Genomic DNA, 11,355 nt, shown 5'->3' with positions numbered 1-11,355 from the left:
ATTAGTCGAGCAGTGTCAATAGACCTGCTGCATAATGACTCACCTGTAATTGCGTGAGAACGAGCACTTACAGGAGACTGAGTGGCACGTCACATGGGAATGACAAAGCCCTCAATCTGTTTTTTAGGACTCATTCTGTAATTGACCCCAACCCCCTACCTCACTTCACACACACACACACACACACGCACACACATTCATTTATCTATTTCCTGCAGTTCTTAAGAGTCATGTAGCTGATGACACTGAATGAAGTATTTGGGATTTGAGGCATTATGCTGCTGAAGTCTGGAGCTTCTCTGCATCCAAACACAGAAACTTTAAGGGCTCAATTAGAGGGTGGCTGGTAAACTAAAAGAGAGGCTCACTCGGTATGCCGAGCTTATATAAACGTTCCTCTCTTGGCCTTTTAATAAACATGCATCCTCCCTTTGTGTAGGGTAGTGAGATAATGAACGGACAAGACAATTACCATAACTGGCGGATGTTATCTCAACTTCAGATGGAGATCAGTTGAAATGTTGTAATTGCCCTGTCAAGCTGCTGAAAAAGACACCCACCCTACACACACATGTACCTCCCACCCGGAGCCCCCTCTGCTCTGCCTTCAGCCACTTCAAAATGAAATTCTTCTCCATCTTCTCTTCCTTTAGCAGTCTCCCTCATTTTTGACGCTGACATAGAGGCATCAAAGAGAAGCCATTAGAGGGCCTGAGGGCCTGCACACGCTCCAGTAGGACAACCTGACTTGTCATTAAAAGAAATCACCTACGGTTGTATTTTATATTTGTAAGAAATATTTCATGTAAAAAAAAAAGATATATTTTTGTCCTGAGACTGACGCCAGTTAACTGTGAACCTAAATTTGTTGTATCACCACAAAAACTACACATTAAAATGTTTTTTATTTATATCCCTTAAATGCTGATTATACTGTCAACTTTATAATTACGTATATTTGCACCCTGTACATCAGACACGATGATGTACGGGGCACTCTCTGCAAAACAAAGCGCAGCCAACGTCCCCCAGAAGTTCAAAGGAGTCCCTCTCTCTAAACATTATCATATAATTTGGGCCAGCCGTCAGCTTGTAAATAAGTGATGTAGAAGTCTATTGTGTGATGGGGCACAGGTTGGAGACAGGCGTCTTTGCTCTGCCGGCATGAGCCGCTGAAGACAAAGGCAGGAGACAGAGCGTCTAACCTTTGATTCTTCTGAGGACTCAGCCGCCTTGTATCAGGGCAGGACGCATCAGCCACAATCATGCCCCCAACGTGGGGACGTCAAGAACAATAGAATCACTCTCCCACAGTCAGGCTCAACAACCCGCCCCGACTGCAATTGGATTAGCGAGTGTCCAACCACCACATGTTAGCCTAATTGACATAAAAGTGAAATTTGAGAACAATAAGGCTCCAACCCAAAGGCCGACTAGCTTTGAAATGGCATACCATTCCTGTAACAGCTTCTGTCATTGGAATTAGGATGAAAATTGAGAAAATGCAAGGCCGCAGGGTGATAATTCCTACTATTTGTCTTTCTTTGATGAAGTGTGAATCATTCAAAGCTGATGAGATTCCAGATTCCAGAAGATTTTTATTTGGGATTTCTCCACTTGTATTTTTCTTTTAGCTAAAAAGTGATTGGAACACATTTAAAAAGCCCATCAGGATAAACATAAAGCTTAGAATTTATATTCAAATTCATGTTAAAACAGTAACAGATAATTACTGTCAACTTTTAGTTTTACAACCCCCTTATAGAAGCTACAGGTATTTTATAAGATGGTAAAATGGATTTTGTCTTAAGGGGCTTATTGAAATCATCAGCTTGATATTAATGTAAAGACGTTCATTAAAGTCAATGTACATTTCTTATTGTTTTAATCGGTTCTTAAAAAAAATCAATGCTGTGACAAATTCACGCCGTGCCCTACTTTACGCAAATGCACAAAGGGCGGATCTTGTGATCTGCTTGAATGTGTTTTTGGAAGCAGTTCATGTTTTTTTTCTTCTTCTCCAAAATGTATATAATATGAAAGCAATAAATATTACCAGTAAATAAACTTTACTTTTTAGATTGTTTTTACTATTTTCTCAATAAAAAAACCTTATACAATCTAATGTACATTATGAAAAGTTGTACAGCTTTTTCATGTTTAAAATAAGGACTCAATTTATTTTTAATATGTAGATATAAATATATATATTTTGTCAAAATATATGATCATATTGTCAAAGAAACAAAAAAAAAGTGAGACAAACATACACCTCAACATAAAAGTTATAAATAAGGGTCCAAGTGAACATTTATGGGAGTAAAGACCTTCTGATTTGTTTTAGCATCCATGTTGCTTTTTTCAAGTCGCCAGTCCAAGTCCAAGTTCTAGTTAGTTTGTGTGTTAGCGGCAGCCGCAGCCCTCCACTACCATTTCCTGGTAGTTTTTTAGGACCACCTTGTCATGTTCGTCTAGGTAGAGCATGGAGATGGCGCTGAGCTCTGTTGGCACGCAGCAAGCCTTGGGAATGTTGTTGTTCACAGAGTTCACCAGTGTCTGAACAATGGCATGGTTGGTAGAGTTCAGATGATCCGCCAGAGGAAAAGGGCATTCCCCGTGGCAGTAATAGGCCTGGTAACCAGGGGGCGCCACTATCCAGTCATTCCAGCCTACATCACTGAAGTCCACATACAGTGCATGGCGCCGGCAGTTGCGGTTGCGTTTACGGCCACGCTGCTTGGGGCTGCGTTTGGTCCGGCGGGTCAGCGGGTGACCCTTCCCGTCGTGGCCAAAGGTAACCAGGAGGGGGCGCAGCTGCTCCCAGTCCTCGCCGGGCTCCTGGTGTAGTGAGCGGCTGATGCGGACATGTCGACCCTGGTGGCTCGGCGTCTGGTTGAGGTGCAGAACTTCCACAGCCAGGCCGTAATTTGGAAGGCCCTCACGAGTCCAGCGCAGCACGGCGGGGCTCACGTCAAAGCTCTCCCAGCGTGACGTGTTATGGCGCACAAGTCGCGTATCCAAGAGCTGCGTGATTAGCTGCCCTGGTCGCGGGGGCTTCAGCACCTCATACACATTTATTCGGTGAAGCCCCTGATCATCTGAGAGGTTGTCAGCGATAGCCTCATCAATCTGATGACGGTAGAGCCTTAGTTCGGCGGAAGAGAGCAGCTCGTCCTCTGGAATGCTGGTGAGGTTGAACAGGAAGTTGAGGGGCGTGGTTTCTCCATCATCCAGCTCATACGCCCTCTCCATGTGCTCTGAAAATGAGCAAGACAAGAAATGTGAGATTAGATGCAGAATTCCCTCCATTTTTAGATCTTGTAATACCACTTAATTCAATATGAAGGAACTAAACTCGCTACTTTACTTCAGATGTAAGTTTAGAGATACTGATGTTTCCATGGAGACACAGTATCTCTTGTTCACCGGCACAACTGTGTTCTTTGCCGTCCAACATTTCAAACTGTACTAGCAGATAAAACTATGAAACCGCACTCTTCCTCACTCATATCTAATCGAAACAAAATAATACACATGCGAACTTTTCATGCCTCTGGGGTATTGAAGAACATAAATATGCACCGTCTACGCTTCCTTATCTATCTCTAAGGATTATCCAGCCCTTCTCTCAATGCCTTTCTCTGAGCACTTTGCTGAAACATGCATTACATGGAGGGTGGTGATTAACGTACCACAGCTACAGTATAAACACAGTGGAAGCTCCCTGTTCCACGCTCAGTCTGCAGATTTCTGGCAAGATCACCATTGTTGGGGAAAGGAATGTTGTGTCTACTATTTTCCTGCTCAATCCACCCCTGTTATTTCACACCCAGGCCCTAATCTTACCCAGGTGGTTCTCATTATTAAAACCTGCTGTGTTTTTGATTAGCTCTGCAGTTTATCATTTTCATCATGAATAATCATTAAGGAGTCAGACAGTACAGTAGAATCTCATTTATCTGAAGCCCATGGGAAAGGAGGCCCTGGGAGGGAATGCAATGTATTAAAATCCTCAACTAACGTTTATTCAAAATTTTAAGCGTTCGATTCACAAAGTCATTTGGAATTAGGAGACGGCACTTGTTGCACACAGCCGATAAAAGACACATCTTTCTTGCTAAACTCGGGATGAATAGTTACCCTGTTTACCTTGCCTGTAAACATGTCTCCTCAACTAACTGTCCATCTGCAGCAGATTGTAATACCTTGCAGTGTTTTGGACAGATCAGTCAACTGAATCACACTATTGCACAACGGTGCTTCCATGAAAGCGAGTACTCCCACTCAAAAGGTCTCAAAGCGTATTATTAACATAGTTTAGCAAAGGAGAAGGATGATAAATGCCTGTAGAGAGCAGTAGAAGCCCAGGCACATACACACACATGCATTTTTACATACATTGCATCACCTGCAGAAGTTCCTCCTCCAGAAGTGGTGCCCTTTCTTCTTGACTAGCTTTGGTACATTGCTGTGTAAATGCATTTTGCTGTGTTCTACCACTAATATTGTGTTTGACAAGCCCTATTAAGGCTGATTCATTCCTCCTTCCTCACTCCTACCCCTAAGGGTGGGCATGTTCTGCAACCCTAAAGCGCCCCGGTTTTCTCAGCGCACCTCGCCACTAGATAGCTTCCTCACTTGCGAAGTCTGCTGCATCACCTCTGTCTCTCTGCCAAAAATTGTCTTCAAGCATTTATCCCACGTGTTTTAGTCTTGCCTTATAACCTCATCATAAATTTAACAGATCAGTCACCCGGGAGTTTCTCTAATCAATGGAAACCTCTGCATTTGTCGCTAAAACTAAGCAGACCCAATTCACAATAAACAGAAACTCTTCCAACTTTCCAGTCTTTCTATCACACCAGCTTCTGAGACTATTTTTCCATCTCTCCAGTGAGCTGCAGCGTCTGCTCTCAGCACCCACATTGTTGGCAGTAGGGGCTTTATTTAGAAGCCTGCAGAGTAGCATTAAAGATAATTGCACGTTCAGGAAGGTCCTTCTAAAAGAGCCCTCCATATAAACTGAGAGACATGAGAGAGGAGCACACTCCAGTTCCAGGCCAAGACTGGGCTTTTTTAAGCCATGTTCTGCTGGGTGGGGTGAGAAGTGTAAGTCAGTAATATGAAGGTATGCTTTTCCTTCAGCTGCTAACCAAACACGCAGAGTTTTGTCAAATGAGGCTCTTGAGAGCTTGTCTAGCACAATTTTTTGCCCCTCTGCAGACAGTGTTTGGTGACCACATCCTTAGATTCCTTGGTTTTGGTGAGATGGGTGGAGCTGCCTTACAATCATGTTTCATGGGATGTAGGAAATGTTTTTTTTTTTTTTACCCTGAATACAGAGCAGTCCTCGCCCATGCTAATGAAATACATAACTACCAAAATCACTGGAATGCCTGGCAACTTGAGTATGGTGTAATGTTCCTGTGCTGACATGATGCATTTATCATCGCTCTTTCTACTGATGACAAGATTTATTTTTTTGTGCTTTTTAGTTTTCCCCCATGATGCCAACACCCTCCATTCTTTTCCACTTACCTTCATGGTGGAAGCCCCTCACAGTGTTGGCCCGGCTGGCTGACCTCTCTGGGTACTCAAAAGCAATGTCATGCGCTCCGGCCTCCTCAGCCTCCCCCGACTGTAGCCGGTAAAGGTCCAGCAGGTAGCGAGGCACAGTGGCCGAACGGCTGGGCCGCGGCCGCCTCTTGAGGCCGAACATGTGCAGCAGCGTGGCCTCGAAGTCCCGCAGCAGTTCATGGCTCTGAGCGGCCGAACGACCCTGTAGGCCCGGTACTTTCTTTTTCCCCTCTTCAGGTATCAGACTAGCATGGTTGCTCTCTCCCAGCAGGACTTGGCATATTAAAATGACCATCAGCATTCGATTACCAGGAATCATGATGTCTCTGAGGGGAACAGCAGATGGCACACAGAGATAAAAGATTAAGAAAGGACTGAAAACAGCAGAGGGAAAGAAAACTAAAAAAAAAAGGAAGCAAATGAAGAGAGAGAAAGGCCTCCATTCTGACTGACATAAAAGATTTCACTTTTCTTCATGTCTTCAACAGCTTCAAAACACGCTCTTTTCTAACTGTTCCCACTGAGGGCACGCTCTAATTGGTTTTAATAGTCCAGCCTGCCTTGTTTAGAGTAAAGCAGTCCCCGATCAGATAGACCAATGGCAGTTTATCTCTGGCGACATCCTCCAAAGGTAAACAGCTGGTTCAAGAACCCAACTTTTTTGAATGGAATCTGAGGGCCATTCCTCTTCACTCCCTCCCTCCCCCCTCGACTTCTCCCTCCTCCACTATGATTAGACAAATAAAAGAGGCGGCCCTGGGGTCAGAGCAAATTCTTAACTCGATAAGGAGCCATGGTCCCTCACAGACTCCTCTAACAAACCGAACACTATGTGGCACACAGTTAACTGTAAACGCTGTTCCTCATACACGTGTCTTGCCCAGCATCGCATGGGGGGCTTTCAATTCAATTCTGGAAAAATGCCACATAAATGAGTGATTCAGTGGACAGAGAGGAGATGGAAGAATGTGAGATAAGGCAATGTCACATGGCACAATTGAAATGGCATGGTTCACTTACTCACCGACAGAAAATAAAGCATGGGAAAACAGTCCATGTTTGTTGGGAGCAGTCAATGGACACGTTCTTCCAGGAAATGTTAGGTGGCGTTGGGCGGCTGCAGGAGAACGTTGGAGTGACCCTGTTCCTGAAAGATACAGATAAAAACACAGGGAAATCATGAACTGAATGATTAACAAACATTTACTTCAGGTTATTTACTTGAAATTTAGAGGAACATGTGTATATCTTTGTCGGTGTGGGCAAGAGAGAGACCCAGTGTCTCTTTAAGGCTTATCATTTTGGCTCATGGGCTAAGCTAGCTATTTACTCTAACTGGAATGTAAGGAGGTATGTGCCACAACACAGACAGCAGATCCCTAATGCCTTGCACTCACCTTAGACTGAAAACACACCTCACTACATCATTACATCAGGTCCAGAAATTGATAAGAAATCTTTTTCAAAAGCAGCTATTTTGCAATAGTGACAAGTTATTCTCCAAGGGCAAAAACCATTAGATAAGTGTCAACTTCAACTGAAAACAACTACCCTAAAGCCATCCTCTCATGTTCACAAACACACACACACACCAAAGAGCTGATAACACCACTTTGATCAGGAGTGGTAAAATCTATATCCAAAACAAGAGGGATGTTTGCTTACAGAAACCGTGTCTCTGTCTCTCAAGTGAACTCAGCCAACCTTTATCCCTCCTCACACAAGGAACTGAATACATCCATCTCAAAAGGGCCTCATCTCTTAGTAACGCTTCCCCTCTTGAGGGATCACACAGGTTGTAGTGATGATGGCAGGCCTTCTGCTCTTTGACATGACTGTCATCGGTAGCAGAGTCGCACATTCAGCACTTGTGTGTGTGTGTGTGTGCGTGCGTGTGTTTTTCCCCTCCAAAAGATGACTTTCATTGAAATCTGAAAGTTTTTGTGGCAGCTTCACCAACATAAATCTTGAAAATACACCTTAAAAATAACAGCCACTTTTTCTTCTAGTAGGCTTAACAAGCACTCTCTAATGATTCACTTCTTTTACACGTCATTTAAATGTGCTTAATGTTGTTGAATCACACTAATAAAGTGACTGAATGTTTGACAAAGTGACCACAACAACAGCACCACAGAGCAGACATTTCTACTCGGTGCTCCGCAGCGAAGTAGGTCTTTGGTCATCATTTGGAGCCTGTTCCACTGGAGAGCACCCAAGCATTACTACACAGTGAGGATGCATATTAACAGGAACATTGTGTGTGTATGTGTGTGTGCAACGTACAGTTTGTGTGAGCATGTCTGGGTTTGTATCTGTGCGATGATCTCGGCCCCTGCATGGCTCACTGTACGTGCAATCAAGGAATCAAGGATCTTTTTCCTAACAGCATTAGACTCTGACCTCCGACTGACCCCCCTTTCTCGGTCATGACACTAGATCCAGTGTGTGCGAAGAAAGGGTGACGTGCAGTGTGTGTGTGTGTGTGTGTGTGTGTGTGTGTGTGTGTGTGCATGAGCTAAATGGTGTGCATGTGCCAGCGTGCGCGTCCGTACGCGTGCATAAGTGTGTGCCACCGCTTGCATGTTCGTGAGAACTGTGGCAGAGAGAGAGGAGGGTTCAGAACATGATCAGCTCTATTACCCATGGGGTGGGGGGATAATGTCTGTGTGTGTGAGTGTGTGTGTGCACATCTCTTACAACAAACGTTCATTGTACAGCGAGGGCCTCTCCCATGATTACAGGGATTCATAGCACTCAAAAACACTGACCATACAGAACATCTTGTAACTGTAACCAGCCACTGACAAAGCTGCAGGCTAAAACAGACAGACACTCAAAGTGGTGCGATGATGATGAAAGAAGATGTAAGGCAGACAGGGAGTAACTTTCAACTCTGGAAAAAAAAGTCATCGTGTTCATTTTTCTTGCCTGTTTTCACCAGGGATGGTTTAAGAAAAGCAAAAGATTTTGAGTTGCACCAAACTCTGTTCATTTTTCAATGATTTACAACCACATTTATCAGCATTGTGGACTCACATTCGCTCCTCTGGATGAAACTGTGACAGTGAAACAGAATTTCCGGATTATAAAATGCTTCATACACAGAAGACATTTGAACTGAGCGACAGTCTGAGACACATTTTGGAACAACAAATGCAGACGAGGGTGCAATTAGACCGAAGCAGTCAACTGCCCTTGGCTTTGCTCGACCCCCCTTGGCCCCTCTCTCTCTCTCTCTGACCAGAGATAATGTGATCAGACTATGCACATGGCTCCTCAGATGTGTTTCCTGAGGAGTTTGACAGTGATGGTGGGAGGGAAGACGGGAAGGAGAGAGGGAGGTGGGCAACAGATTTTATCATTTTAGATGCCAGAAATCACGTTACTGCAAATTAGATTATATACAGTTCATAATGATGCTGGTATTAATAATTCAGATGGCTAATAGCTGCAAAGTCACAGAAACATTTTAATGGTTTGACATCCTGATAACAAGAGGTTTGTGATTAAAGCCTAAAGGATTTTATACTGTGACTTCACATGGAGCCACTTGGCCAACAAAATGCCATATCCTCATTTGTGTTGACAGTAATAAACCAGAGACCTGTAATGTCTCCTGTTGTTGAACAGTGTAGGTTTGGGATTTAATTTGCTCCCTGATCAGTGAGAACATTCAGTCAGTGAGATCACTGCAACCAGGGTTGATGGTTTTGTAAGCTGGTGTTTACTCTGGAAGGCAAGAACTCAGATATAGATGATTATTTTCACAATTTATCTGAGACTTTTGATTTAGCTGTCTTTCAGATGAAATTTAAACCTGAAAAATCTAATGTTGGCAAAGTGAAATGCTCTCAGCTGATGTGCAAAGCAGGTGGAAGGGAGTTAAATAACACCAATATAAAGACCCATAATATCAAGTAGCGTCAAGAAAAAGTCAGCACATGGACCAACATTTGCTTGAAACGACCCAAAAAATTGGAACCTCTTTTTCAGGCACACATGATTTTTTATATACATATATAATATATATATATTATATATATATACTTTGTTCTCACTACGAGTTTGGCGAGTCTGTTTCCCCTCATGATTGCAGGGAAACTTAGGTTGAAAAGTAAAGTGTGCCAAGGACGCCATGCGCCTGCAGGCCGCAAAATGTTTTTTCTGCTGCAGCTTTATTGTATTAAATGACACAATTCCACTCAATCACTTGAGACAAAACAGGTTATGTTACAAAACAGGTGAAAACATGTGCGTCCTACAATGTCGTTCAGCAATTACAATCACACTTGTTACCCTGCTCTAATGATACTTTGTCATAACAGGACAGAAATGTGCCGTTTTAAATCTGGCTCAATTACGCGCGAATTACTAGTCTTGAAAACCTATTGGTAAGGATGAAATTAACTGGAATTTAAAATTAGCTTTAAAAAGTAAATTTGTCTCCATTCTGGGTTAAAATCCATTCTTAAATTCTGTCTCATCTCCACCTTTCACATTACGCATACCGGGATGACACAGATACAGGTGTTTGATCGGTGCCAAACCTCAGCAAAAAGTCACAAATCGACATAATGTAAATATTTAATTGTGTTGAAGAGGCAGAAATTGGACGCCACGTTTAGAAATGACCTCACTGTGTTGGTTTGCAGTGCTCAACTCTCCGGCACAAAAGGCTTTAACCTGCTACGAGCTCCACTACAATAACTGCGCTTTTCGTCCCCAAATACGCATTTATTTCAGTTTCTCTCCGTTTCTGTGTCAGGGAGGTGGACTGTAACGTTTTTATGGACACGTATCGTTGTACATTTTTACCGGGAATGCTGTCCAAACTCTCAGTGAAGTCGGTTAAATGCGCACAAAGACCAAAGCTGAAAAAGTCACAGGCTGTCAAAGAGATTCCTCCTGTGTTACTCAAGCGGTTCTAAAGGCTGCGCTGCTGAATCTCTGTAATGTGTGAATGTGCCAGTGGATGAGCGCTTACCATCAGTGGAGGTGGGCTACAGGTATCCTCGAATGAAGTGAATGTGAAAGGGAAGGTGTAAGGCAGTCCAGGCGCAAAGCCGAAAAACGCCGAAATGAGCCTTAAAGGAGAAGTTAGGTGCCTTTTTGGCTCATTAATCCTTTAGCGACACCTCTCAACGGACGAGAGGAGACGGGGTCGGAGTGAAGGCCGGCGCTCGGGGGTCTGCAGCGGGTTTCCTATCCGTCTCCAGTACAGCTCGTGAAGGCGGGCGGTGCGCAGGACGACCAGACTTTCCAAATGATCCAGCATCTATGGCCCCTTGCAGTTTTTATGTGTCCGCCCAATTTACCCTCCCTGCCTCCTCCTCCCACCCGGACCCCCACCTCCCTCATCTGTCTCAAACACCTTGGATAACCCCCCTTCTCTCCTCCTCCACTTTAAATAAAGACAGAGCATTGCGCGCACTATTTTCTTTTTCATTACGTGTTTGTAATTTGACTGTGAATGACAGCCGACGGTTCAAATGCTCAACAGTTTGAATCTGCATTTAAATGCTGGGATCCAGACAGTAAACTACTTGTTGCAGGGTTCCCGTCGTGGTACTCTAAACAAAAAGACCCATGTACCTGCAGACGTAAACAACTAATCTAAAGAGAATTTGAGTGGTGTTTAATGACCTCATAGGTAGGATCATCCAAATTAAGGAATTATTTTAACTAAGATTTACACAGTAAAGCAAATCAGACTTATAAAAATGTCAAAAATCAGATGAAAAACAGAAACAAGATTTTAAGTTCTGATTTTTGTTC

General features: G+C 43.5%; 1 protein-coding gene across 2 annotated transcripts; it reads right to left on the bottom strand.

Moving 5' to 3' along the window:
• Nucleotides 1-1,664: 1,664 nt before the first annotated feature.
• On the bottom strand, nucleotides 1,665-10,855 carry bmp4 (bone morphogenetic protein 4). 2 transcript variants are annotated; one of them, XM_070842354.1, is made up of 4 exons: nucleotides 10,728-10,855; nucleotides 6,602-6,724; nucleotides 5,539-5,903; nucleotides 1,665-3,257 (listed from the first exon to the last, which is right to left on the bottom strand). In XM_070842354.1, the coding sequence occupies exons 1-4, from the start codon at nucleotides 10,853-10,855 to the stop codon at nucleotides 2,404-2,406; spliced, it is 1,470 nt and encodes a 489-aa protein (XP_070698455.1). In that variant the 3' UTR covers nucleotides 1,665-2,403. The 2 variants fall into 2 exon arrangements, with proteins under 2 accessions (XP_070698455.1, XP_070698454.1); XM_070842353.1 differs by lacking the exon at nucleotides 10,728-10,855 and adding an exon at nucleotides 10,565-10,699.
• Nucleotides 10,856-11,355: the final 500 nt, after the last annotated feature.

This window comes from Pempheris klunzingeri, chromosome 13 (assembly GCF_042242105.1).
Source record: "Pempheris klunzingeri isolate RE-2024b chromosome 13, fPemKlu1.hap1, whole genome shotgun sequence".
Classification (NCBI taxonomy): Eukaryota; Metazoa; Chordata; class Actinopteri; order Acropomatiformes; family Pempheridae; genus Pempheris; species Pempheris klunzingeri.
Note: the sequence above shows the minus strand (reverse complement) of the source record. Positions and strands in the feature narration are given on the sequence as shown.